At 39.7% G+C, this 12,981-nt stretch overlaps 1 protein-coding gene across 2 annotated transcripts in view; it reads left to right on the top strand.

The window, feature by feature from the left end:
* Positions 1–12,981, top strand: part of PTPN14 (protein tyrosine phosphatase non-receptor type 14) — a 190,796-nt gene that overhangs the window by 128,311 nt on the left and 49,504 nt on the right. For both annotated transcript variants that reach the window (XM_030557532.1, XM_030557533.1), the window contains exons 4-7: positions 5,555–5,652; positions 8,492–8,559; positions 11,289–11,359; positions 11,833–11,920. In XM_030557532.1, coding sequence (XP_030413392.1) covers positions 5,555–5,652; positions 8,492–8,559; positions 11,289–11,359; positions 11,833–11,920 — 325 coding nt within the window. The remainder of the gene's footprint in view (positions 1–5,554; positions 5,653–8,491; positions 8,560–11,288; positions 11,360–11,832; positions 11,921–12,981) is intronic.

The raw sequence follows: 12,981 nt of genomic DNA, 5'->3' as shown, positions 1-12,981 counted from the left end.
TTCCTGCTTTGAGGCAGAGGAAAAGAGATAGTGAAAAAGTTTAGGCTACCTTGGGTCATGGTTTACTGGCCATTTCCGTACAATTGTTAAATAAATTATTTTCTGTGTGTTCTTCCCATGTATTGTTTAAATAGTAATACAGTGCGCAAAATGTCTGTATGATGCTGTAACCAAATGCTGTCCGTAAAACAACTCAATACCTGTCTCTTCAGCTTAATCGTAAATTACATAACGAGCCTGGCAATCTGGGCTTGCCAGGCCCGAAGGGGGGATTGTGAAAGCTAGCTAACCCCGCTTATAGATTACAAGCGGCCAGTAGGTGGGAGGGGTAAGTACTGCTTTCACACTAGCAGGCTTCTAGATTTTACTCTGTTCCTGTCAGGGCTACATTTTTCTACTTTATCCTTGGAGGGTTGTACATCCATATTATTCTTCTGCAAGCAAATGTTCTCCACCCCAAAAGAAAATGCGGTGTTTATAACTTTTCTCTGATTTCAGATAGCCCTTTTTTTTCACGGTAGTTTTTATGATACCCATCCCCAACAATCAACCCGCTTTAAAAAGAAAAACCACCACCAAAAACCCCATCACCAACCTAGGCTAAAGCTGGAATTTTGGGCCTAAACTCAGCTGTTCATAGTCCTTTAAAATAAATTGAAGAGCGGCATGCTTTGTAAATATAAATAAATAATTTGCTCCAGGTTGAGCTCTTGCATGTCAAAGTCTCAGCCCACAGCATACATTTATGACCAAGTTATAAATTCTGAAAATAAGGATTTATAAAGAAAATGGTGACCACCTAGTAGAAATAACGTAAGCAGCTACGACTTAACTCTTTGTGCAGGAGTACTATACAGTGATGGTACTTAAAAACTCGACAGATGCTTTAGATAGCCAAGGGCATGATATAAAGCCCACCTTCTTTTGACTTCAATGGGCTTTGGAGCAGGGCCTAAATAAGGATTCTTCTTGGCATATGCCCAACATGCCTCACGTGGCATGTGATCAGGATTCATCACCAAATTTGGTTGCTGGTTGGGTCATTAGCTTGCCCGGCCCGGGCTGGATACTGACGGCAGAGAGCATGACATGAGTGCTGGTCCATGCCCCCCAACTAAGAAATGGAGTTAGCTAACTTCCATATCTGTAGTATTTCATACAGCAAATATGGGGAAGTACAAGGGAATACTCTAATGAATACGGAGTTAACAGTATGTATTTTAGATAAGGTTGGTAGGTTTTACATTTCTACTGTTTTTATTTATTTATTTATTTATTTATTTTATTTGGATTTCTTTCTTTTTACCATAGGTAGGGTGACCAGATGTCCCATTTTTAAAGGGACAGTCCCATTTTTTGGGACTTGTTCTTATATAGAGGTCTGTTAGCCCCCATCCTCTCTCCTGTTTTTTCACAGTTGCTATCTGGTCACCCTAACCATAGATGCGTGTATATCGGAAACATTAGCAAATATTACAAAATAAATAAATAACCAATCTCCATGCCCAGCAGCCAGTCAGGTTTAATATATGCTATCCATTTAATACAATTCAACACCGCGCAACACTTTGTCTTATACAGGTGCTGTAAAAAACATTCGGGTCAAGATTTTAAAGAGTGACTTGTGCTTGTGGGTGTCCCCATTTTTGGGTGTTCAATGTGAGATAATATAAAGGAACCTGGTAATCAGAAAGGTGGATGCTAAGAACTTCCCTAAAATCAAGCCTTTTAAAGGTGTTGCATGTTGAACACGTAGAACAGAGGTCTCCAAACTGTGGGGTGTGCTACCTAGGGGGGGCACGGAGGAACGTTCAGGGGTGCGTGGCGGGGCCTGGGCCAGCCCCCACAGAGGGCAGGGAGGGAGCAACACCCAGCCCCACTCCACTCCCAGCTCTGCTCTGGCCCAGCCTCAGCCCCCAACCATGGCCTGGCCGCGACCCTGGCCTCAGCCCCAGCCCCTGGCTGCGGCTCCATTTCCGGCTCCAGCCCCACCCCTAGTTGTGGTTCCAGCCTCGGCCCTCCTACTCCGTCCAAGACTCTCCTCCCCCCTGGAGCCGCAACCCTGCTTCTGGCCATGGCTCTGTGGGTCAGGGGGCACAGACAGGCAAGGGGGGTGTACGTGACACTGAAAAATTTGGGGACTACTGATCTAGGATTTTGAGGCACCCAAAATCACTAGTTACTTTTCAAAATCTTGTCATGACTTCTGATGCAGTAACTGTGGTATCGTGATATATTTTCTGCTGTTCATGTATTCTGCAGTGTGGCTTATCTATAGTTTTTGCAGGAACTGTGGTTGAAATCCTGGCCCCACTGAAGTCAGTGGCAAAACTCCCATGGACTACAAGTCATTTAGTGTGCAGATGTGAAATTATAAGCATAGTGTTCCCCTACCTCCATTTAAGGTGATGGCAAAGGCAAGTCTGGCAGTCTTTCTGCCTGGCTCTGGTGCCATTTCTTTGCAATTTCAGATTATCTGTGTTTTGCACAGTATGCTGAATTCCAGACCATATAATCCCAGAGTTGTGAAATTTGAGATTGGAGGCAGAAAGACCAAGCAGAGAGGCTGTGTGCTATTGTCATTGGTTCATGCTTTCCTTTCTCGCAATCAAATTGTTCAGAGCACATTGAAATTAATGGGAGTCTTTCAATATTCTTCAGTCTTTATGTGTGTGCCAAATCAAAACTTATCAGATGAAACTGGTTGTGAGTTACCAGAACACAAGAAAATGTATGAAAATATCTTAGGTTTTATTTCATTTATTTTTTTAAATCTAGTAACCCAAAATTATCTGCAAATTTTTTTTCACCCATTTTGCCCAGAAGTCAACTTTGGGCTGTAAGTAAACTTGAAAAAATTAATCTCAAAGGGGAATTTCTCTAATTTGAAGGAAATGAAAATGGGCTTTGCACTGAGAATGCCTTCTTGATCAAATTATAGTATTGCTACTATTGCTGTAATCCTGAGAATGCAAGTCTCACCAGAACTTTGGTGCTGTCTAGTGGCAAGATCCTGAATCTCATTTGTGCTGATTTGGGAGTTCACTCTAGAAGAATGTGAAAGGATTTATTAGAGTAATGCACCATACAGAAATGTCAGATGGCACTTTGAGGTACTTGCTCTTACAGTTTGAACAAGGATCTTTTTTGATACTGTTAGGACTTGTCCACATAAGAACATAAGAACGGCTGTACTGGGTCAGACCAACGGTCCATCTAGCCCAGTATCTGTCTACCGACAGTGGCCAATGCCAGGTATCCCAGAGGGAGTGAAGCTAACAGGAATGATCAAGTGATCTCTTTCCTGCCATCCATCTCCATCCTCTGATGAACAGAGGCTAAGGACACCATTCTTTACCCTTCCGGGCTAATAGCCATTTATGGACTTAGCCACCATGAATTTATCCAGTTCCCTTTTAAACATTGTTATAGTCCCAGCCTTCACAACCTCCTCAGGTAAGGATTTCCACAAGTTGACTGTGCGCTGTGTGAAGAAGAACCTCCTTTTATTTGTTTTAAACCTGCTACCTATTAATTTCATTTGATGCCCCCTAGTTCTTGTATTATGGGAATAAGTAAATAACTTTTCTTTATCCACTTTCTCAACATCACTCATGATTTTATATACCTCTATCATATCCCCCCTTAGTCTTCTGTTTTCCAAGCTGAAGAGTCCTCGCCTCTTTAATCTTTCCTCATATGGAACCCTCTCCAAACCCCTAATCATTTTAGTTGCCCTTTTCTGAACCTTTTCTAGTGCTAGAATATCTTTTTTGAGGTGAAGAGACCACATCTGTACACAGTATTCAAGATGTGGGCGTACCATGGATTTATATAAGGGCAATAATATATTCTCCGTCTTATTCTCTATCCCCTTTTTAATGATTCCTAACATCTTGTTTGCATTTTTGACCACCTCTGCACACTGCGTGGACATCTTCAGAGAGCTATCCATGATGACGCCAAGATCTTTTTCCTGACTTCTTGTAACTAAATTAGCCCCCATCATATTGTATGTATAGTTGGGGTTATTTTTTCCAATGTGCATCACTTTACATTTATCCACATTAAATTTCGTTTGCCATTTTGTTGCCCAATCACTTAGTTTTGTGAGATCTTTTTGAAGTTCTACACAGTCTGCTTTGGTCTTAACTATCTTGAGTAGTTTAGTATCATCTGCAAACTTTGCTACCTCACTGTTTTCCACTTTCTCCAGATCATTTATGAATAAATTGAATAGGATTGGTCCTATGACTGACCCTTGGGGAACACCACTAGTTACCCCTCTCCATTCTGAGAATTTACTATGAATTCCTACCCTTTGTTCCATGTCTTTTAGCCAGTTCTCAATCCATGAAAGGACCTTTCCTTTTATCCCATGACAGCTTAATTTACATAAGAGCCTTTGGTGAGGGACCTTGTCAAAGGCTTTCTGGAAATCTAAGTACACTATGTCCACTGGATCCCCCTTGTCCACATGTTTGTTGACCCCTTCAAAGAACTGTAATAGATTAGTAAGACACGATTTCCCTTTACAGAAACCATGTTGACTGTTGCTCAACAGTTTATGTTTTTCTATGTGTCTGACAATTTTATTCTTAACTATTGTTTCGACTAATTTGCCCGGTACCGATGTTAGACTTACCAGTCTGTAATTGCCGGGATCCTCTTGAGCCCTTTTTAAATATTGGCGTTACATTAGCTAACTTCCAGTCATTTTTAAGTATCCACACAAACAGATTACTGCTTTAACTCTGTATAGTAAAAGCAGTACAATTCTCCTAATGTGGATGCAGTTATACTAGCATAACTATTCTTGTACAGGAAGATGGATAAGCTATACCACTAGAAGGCATACTAGAAGGGTTGTACACATTTTAACTCTCTTGGTAAAAATCAAGCCCATAATAGAAACAGTTGTACTGGTACAAAATCTGTATAAAAATATAGACCCAAGCCTAATTCCATTTCCTGTTATCCTGCATATTCGGTCTGTGCCTTCCTCCCAGATTAATTTAATTCTGTTGCATGTGATCTGGGAATGCCATGATGTATATTCCCTTCCAAGAGACAAACTTTTGAGTTTACACAGAACTCTTCTTGAGGTCTGAGTTCCATGTAAGCTTGGAAGGTTGTCTCTCTCACCAACAGAAGTTGGTTGAATAAAGGACATTAGCTCAACCACCTTGCCTCTCTAATATCCTGAGATCAACACAGCTACAACAATGCTGCCATCCACATTTGCACCTACAGAATTTATGGGTGGATGCAATTCCAGAAGCTGTCACTCTTGTGGTGTGGTCCGATAATCGCACAATTGAATTCTGATTTCTCTCTTTTGTACAGTTGGAAACAATGGTCCTGATAAGGATGACACTGGTGATTTTAAAGTGCTATAATTAAGATTGTATGTATGGCATCTGCAACATACACAGTACAATTTAAGTACACAACCTTTGCGTAAAAATGTTCTGTCTTCAGCAATCTTTGTTCTGTAGAAAATATCCAAGTATATAAACTTTGGGTCTCGTTTTATTGTTTCACTTATTGACAGGTATCAATATTACCTTCAAGTGAAAAAAGATGTTCTTGATGGTCGATTGCGTTCTTCGTTGGATCAGGGGATCCGGCTGGCTGGCTTAGCTGTGCAAGGTAAAGTTAAACTACCTCTAGTCCTCTTCCAACATTGCCCTCTACAGTTAATTCCAAGTGTTCATTTGACACTAATTAGGCCCACCCCAATTCATGTTAAAGATCATTAGTCTTTCCATTGATTTCAGTAGGAGTAGGATTGGGCTTTTGAGGAATTACTTGTACTTCAGGTGTAGAATCATGGACTGGATCATAGATACCATATAAGCATTGTTCAGCTCCAACATTGGATTTTCTGGATTAACAATAAACAAATCTAGATTCTTCTTCTAATAATAGTGGACTACTTTGTAAAATGATGGAAGCTGACTGACTGCTTTTCAAATTTTATTTTCAGTGTAATTCCATTTTCAATCTGAGTTTAATTTTGTCTTTAATTGAAAATTCACTTTCCTGTAGTGGGCACTTCCTATCAGAAGTACTATAGAATACATAATAGTGGTTATTACAGCTGTTTGTTATTGTGATTTTACTCTTAGCCTACTAAGGAGAGAGATAAAAAGTATACCTATAATATTGAAAAATAAATGTGTATTAGGTTATAATATCTCTCAGACCGTCTAGTTCTAATAGACTTTAACAGGCAGAATTTCAAAACTTGATGCAACAGATGTGCCTGCTGAAAAGAATCCATATGCAAATGTTCAAATCGGGTAGTTGTACATACAAATAGTAACTAATATTATTAAAATAATAGCACAGTTAGTGGTTTCTTAAAAATTAAAGATTTTTGTGGTACAACTGGTCCCTAGGCATTTTTTAAACCTATTTCAATGTGTGACCATCCTGTCTCTTCTTATTTGTAGAGCATTCTGTTGCTGAAATGAAATTTTCTAGACCTTAATTTGTGACCTTCTGGAACTTCCAGTTGTGCATGGTCTAGTGGTTAGAACAGGGACCTAGCAGTAGAGAACTTGTGTGCTACTTCTGACAGCCACTGACTTGCTCAAAGGCCTTTGCAAGTCTCTTGTGGACTGATTTTCAGATCTGCTGAGCATCTTCCATCCCTGCTGACATCAGTGAGAGCTGTGGATGCTCACCACCTTGAAAGCCAAGTCATTAACTTACTCTTTGCCTCAGTTTAAGAATACTAATATTCACCTGCTTAGAGCACTTTGAGTGCCCAGGATGAAAGCTGTTGAATGGGTGAAGAGTAGTGGTATTCAGTTAGTTAATATGATCTTTGCCAGTGCTGGTAGAAATACCTTTGTAATGTCCTACAGGGTGTTCAAAAACAAAAGGAAAAAAAACAAATCCTAATGTGTTCTGCTGACCATTGCCCTGAAATCTTTTGGCATAATTGAATCTTTAGTATAATTGAAAAGATATGTCCATCTTGAACTTTGCAGTATGGGTTAATGAGGTTTTCCTAAAGTACAAGTCCATGAAGTGGTGATGGACAGACACCAAATTGGATTACACTGTCTCAATTTGAGACCTTTCCAGTGGCTTTGTGTAGGCCTCGCTTACCATATAATTGGCCATTCTCCTGTGTCTGTAAGTGGTTTGCGTAATAATCACTTCTTTTGTTGTGAATTTTCTGCATAATCTATTATCATGATAGATAGCTGCATCTGACACTTACTCCAATTTTTGTTGCTTACTCATGACATTGTGTTGCTGTCTTTTATCTTTTGCATGTGATCCGTAAAGAGACTTGGAATATACTCAATTATTTTGAATTGCATATTAATGTCCATTTTGATTCCCTGTTTATTTTAAAACATAACTCTGAGGTGAAACAAAACAAAAAAGCGGCATTTTTGACATTCTGTACTACGTGAAATTTTCTAGAAGCTTAGCAAGAATGTTTGGCAGCTGTGATTTATGGTGGGGATTTCCAGCTTCTAAAATACTAGTATATTGTAGATGGCGTTTGATCTGGTTCAGTTAAAATAAAATAACTTTCCAACAAGTTCATTCTTTAGTTATAAGCTGTTTGTATTTAACAAATAGATAAATCTACACATTTTTTTTTGGGATGAGGTGTGGGTTTTTTTGTGGGGGTGGGAGGTTATGTGCATGTTTCAGAAGAAGCACTTTAATTTTTAGGAAGCCCTTTCAAAACTGCTGTATTTTAAGAACATTTAAACCCAATAATCCTTTGGGTGTTGCATGTGGATGACTAAGAGCAGTGCTCCGAGTGCCAAGATTGTATCCGCTCCTTAATGGTTGGGGCTGGGGGGGGGGAGGGGTGAGAGAGAATTGCCAGGATGAGGGAATAAAGTATTAAACTAGTGCCCCTGGCAGGAACTTTTGGCTAGCGTGATATATATCAGTCTGGGATGAGAAGGAAAATCCAAGTTTACTTAAACCTGTGCTGTTCATTGACATTGTTAATTTTCAAGAGATTTCAGCCTCCTGGGATGTTAAATCCAGCACCTTTCACACAGCTCTTTTTGTGGTGTTTTAGCAAAGGCTGAGTGAAATGTTCAGGGCCACCCTGTACTGTGTGTTAGGGGAGGATGGGAGCTATGAGAAGCAAAATGCCTACCAGAGGCCACCAGTGGCCATCTCTTTTTGGGGTGGCGGCAGCCAATGAAGCATTAGTACGGAGTACTAACCCCTGCATTCCAGGGAGTGGGATACTGCAAAAAAGGAGAGGCTCCTTGTGTAATTGTGCCCAGGTCAATCTTTAACCATTATCTCAGGCATGGACATTTAAAAAAAAAAAAATTAACTGGTGTTCAAGGCCTCAATCCTACAAATGCTTGGTTTCTGTGGGAGAACTCACACACTTAAAGTTAAGCATGTGAGTCAAAGGTTCCCAGGATTGAGGCTTTAGTATCCATGGAAAGTGCTATGTAATATGAGTAAATGTGGTATTGTTTTTTTCCAGCGGATTTTGGTGACTATAATCAGTTTGAATCTCATGATTTCCTCCGAGAATATGTTCTGTTTCCTATGGTGAGTTACTTTTTCCCCTCTTTATTTCATGGTCTCCTATGAGTAATTCCTCCATCCCTCAGAGATGGTGGTGTTGATAGCTTAATGAAAAGTGTTAGTGCTAATTTTTTAAAATGACTGAAGTAAGCTTTGCCTCCAAAGAGATTGAGTTTCATATGGTTTTAGCGAAACAATTACATGAAGCACAAATTTAACCCTTTGTGACCTCTATTCATGCTTATTTCTCCCCTAGGAACAGATTTCAGTAGAAGAAATATATCTACTTGAACAAAGTATAAAGTTATACAGCATTTAACATGTTCCTGATGGGAGTCTATGGGCGGTATTGCAATAAAAACAGTAAATAGTAATGGGATGTGAGGACTGGCTCATATAGCAAATGCAGTCTTATAGAGCAAATCATGCAGTCCTTACTGAAGAAAAATTCACGCCAAAATGGATCAGCCTTTTGCCTGAATAATAGGTGAACCAGGACTTCAGGGTTTGGCCTACAGTGAGTGTGCAGTAAAAGTTACGCAAATCTAAATCTGAAACTATCACATCTTTCAGATTTTTAATGAACTATTTCATGTTTGTTGATAAATTCTGCAGAGAAATGTAAAATTGCTGCCATAAGAGAGAATGAGGTAAAAGATACCAGCTACTTTGATACCACAGCAATGAGAAACTGATGAGAGAATGGATAACTTTAAGAAGTTGTTGAGTCTAAGCTGGGCTTTAGCTAAGACCAGCAACCTCACAGCCACGGAACTTCAGCTCAACCTTCATAACATTTTGTCGATCAGGCTCTGATCTTGAAATTCTTTCTGAGTTGAAATTAAATTTGTAGGGATTGTAAAGCTATAAGCGTTTTCATCAGACAGCATGAGTAGTTGAGAAATGGCAATTGAATGTCATTCATGTGTGCTGGGAATCCAGAAGTATCTGAGAGAAAACTGCAAGTGGAAGGGGAAAATGACGAGCCTACGTAAGTGTAAGAAGCCATATGTTGCATATGTCATGGCAGATGGTGTTTAACTTCCACTGAGCAATGCATGTAGAGTGACTAGCAGAGTTCTTGTTTTCATGAGGCCTTTCCCCCCATTTACTACTAGCTATTTTGGTGTTACTCCAGGAGGAGTATTATTGTTCATATTGTGGGTAGCTGCTCGGGGCAAGATTATGGCCGCATTGTGGACAGAGAGATGTGCAGTGAATCTACCACTATGTGCCCAGATTTCAAAGGACTGCACTCCTGAGCTTTTCAGTACACTGCAATTAGTTTTCTGTCTCAAAGTTTGGATATGGAGCTAAACTTCTCCCAGTTTGAGGGAGTTTGAATCAGTGTTCTGGATTGGGCCTATCAGTTGATACCTTCTTTTTCCATTCCTGCTCTCTGTTGTTGTTTAGACTATGTTGTCTGACTTCTGCTTTGCACCTGTCATCACGCTGTCTCTTACCTCCCTCTTATGTTGCTACTACTACTATTATTCTATTACTTATTAGTTGTACTACGGTAGTGCCTAGGAGCCTCATCATGGGCCAGGGCCGCATTGTTCTAAGTACTACACAAGCACAGACATCCTCCAAAGCTGAAGAGGTATATTGTTTCTGTCCCTTCTAGCCAAAGCAGCTAGCCCTTGAAGCATGTTGTCCTCCAGAATTGAGTCATCAATTCTACTTCATCCTTTCCCCTGGGCAGGGTTAGGTAACATAATGGTAAAAATCCACAGTAGCGCTGTAACCATTGCTAACTGTTGTAGACTGCCCTAGTGCTAGAGCAACGGTCAGGAGATCTGTGCAGCTCTTGGGACTAGATGAGGTCTCAAAGTGGAACACTGATTTGCTGAAAAATACATTATTGCAGTGTGCTGCTGAATGGGGGAGGGGCAGCTGCATTTGTACTGTGTTTGATCTTGTGAGGCTACATTATGTGTCAAATGGCATTTCTTCAGTGAAAAGAACAAAGTTATGTACACAGAACACCCCACAGGTGTGTGGCTATGTACAGGCACGTACCATGCCATTTTTCATTAGCATGCTACCACTTTCACATTTTTCTGTGGCAGAAACAAATATTGCAGGGAGACCTCCACTGAGCAAGAAACAGGCAGTTTAGCCACATACAATACACACAGCCTTGAGGCATATCTTTTTTCATATGACTATAATCACTTTGAGGTTTTGCTAGGTAACTTTTTCATTTTCCTTTTTTTTTTGCTTTCATTTTATGACCAGACTTCCTTTATTATCTTTCCCCAATTTATTTCAGAATTATTCCAACCATACACACACTACCACATTTACAAAACGTACAACAATTTCCTCATCAACTGTGTGTTGACAACACAAGGCAAACTTTACTTTGCACTTAAAGGAGGAGCAAAGCTTTTGAGCCTCCTTTTTTGAAACAGTTACTAAAAGAAAAGTGTTAGGTCTTTCCGTTCTGTATTTGGGAAGAAATTTCTAGCCCCCTTTTTGTTTTGAATTAACAATCTTAAAATTTCCAATCCCCCCAAGTTTTCCCTGAAGGTCTGGTACCTTGCCCTCAGAAATATTTTGGTAATAACAAACAAATTCAGATTTCCATTGCAATCAGTATTAGGTATCATCACTGTCCTGCAAGCTTAAAGACAGGTAGCAAGCCTAAAACTTACATTATCACAATGTATCTGTTCTGTGTTTTGCTTTGGTTCTTTCCTGATTAGTGTCCCTCAATAAACAGAGTGTTCTTGTTTGTATTCTTACAGGACTGGACTCAAGATGAAGCAGTCCTGGAAGATCTGACTCAAAAGGTAGCTCAGGAACATAAAACTCATAGGTGAGTCCAAAAATGTTAAGATACAACTCTTCTGTTTTCACTTGCAGTAGGAAACTGATACATATGGCTATTCTTCTGCTACTTTACGTTGGGTTTTTATTTAGTTTGTAGAGAAAGTTAATCAGCTTTTCATAAAATTTTACAGATACAACATAGCTCTGGTTGCCAACCCGTTTTAGACATTGGGGTAGAAAGTGCCTCTCTGTCACATTGGTTGCTCTTCTCTAGATTTGGACTGTGCTTTCTACCTCCTACTAATGTCAATATAGAGAATGAACTAAAATATCTATCCCATCTTGATAATACAAGTAATGATCTGTTTTAATTATATTGTACATTTTCTTCAGAATCTCAGTAGTATCTTAAGTGAGTCAATCTAGATTATTCCAAATCTGCCATTTTTTGGCTAGAACCTTTAATATGACTTGTTGTAGTGAACAATTTCTTGCTGTCCTATGTTGTTTTAATTGTAGTGGCATACCAGCAGCAGAAGCTGAACTTATGTACATCAGTGAAGTGGAACGTCTTGAAGGGTTTGGACAGGAAAGTTTCCCTGTGAAGGTATGGGGCTCTAGTTACTATTATTTACATAGCCTTCTTACAACCCCCATCCAAAAAAAAAAAAAAAGACAATTGAGGGGTATATGGGGTGTGTGTGTGTGTGTGTGTGTGTGTGTGTGTGTGTGTGTGTGTGTGTGTGTGTGTGTGTGTGTGTGTGTGTGACTCATGTTGTAAACAATATATGTACATCCAAATGAAGAATTACCAGATTGGAATGGTAGTGTTTTAGATCCATTTTGCACAGGGATAAATGACTGCATCAGGTGCATGGCAATGGAGGATCAGGGCTTGGAGTTTATCCTGGCACTGCCGTTGATTTGCTGAGTTACTGTTGGCAAAAGTCTCTGTCTCAATTTCCCCATTTGTGAAATGAGTATAACAACACTTGTTCACTTCACAGGAGAGTTGTGAGACTTTATTAGCTAAGGTAGGATGTTTAGATGGTGGTTTGTATAACTGTACTAGGTTCTGTCAGCTAAACAGAAGCAAAGTAATGTTAGGCTAACAACTAGTTGTGGGGGAGGGTTTCAGGTTTTTTATGCTGTATTGTTGTCCTTTTTATGCTGTATTCCCTTGAATTTTAATCAGTTTTCCTTGTCTTAACGCCTCATGCTGCCATCTGCAACTTGGTTAAGTTTGGACAGCACAGGTCACTGTGATCCACTGGGTGGCTGAAACATTGAACACTTTTAGCCAGTTCTACAACTCTCCTTCTGTGGTTATTTGTTATAAATACTGGACTGCTCAACAATTCTCCTTGTCCCCAACCCCCAGCACTTCCTAGTAAAAGTGTTTTTCTATCTCTCCTGCTACTAAGAGAAAAAATAAGAGAACCCTGAATTTAGCCTGAAGGGACAAAAAAACCAAACAGATTGGCTGATTATACTTTGGATCTTGTGATGGTCTCCATTGAAGTTAATGGCTTTTTCACTGGAAGGCAGTAATTATGTGGTCTTCTGATGTCAAATCTTCATGCATCTAAAAGAAATAAAAGATTTTTTCTGGGATTAATTCCCATTAAAACTCTATACTGTGGCAACTTGTTTCCTTAACAGAATTTC

Source organism: Gopherus evgoodei, chromosome 3, assembly GCF_007399415.2.
Source record: "Gopherus evgoodei ecotype Sinaloan lineage chromosome 3, rGopEvg1_v1.p, whole genome shotgun sequence".
NCBI classification, from domain to species: Eukaryota; Metazoa; Chordata; order Testudines; family Testudinidae; genus Gopherus; species Gopherus evgoodei.
This window is presented reverse-complemented; position numbering and strand designations above follow the sequence as displayed.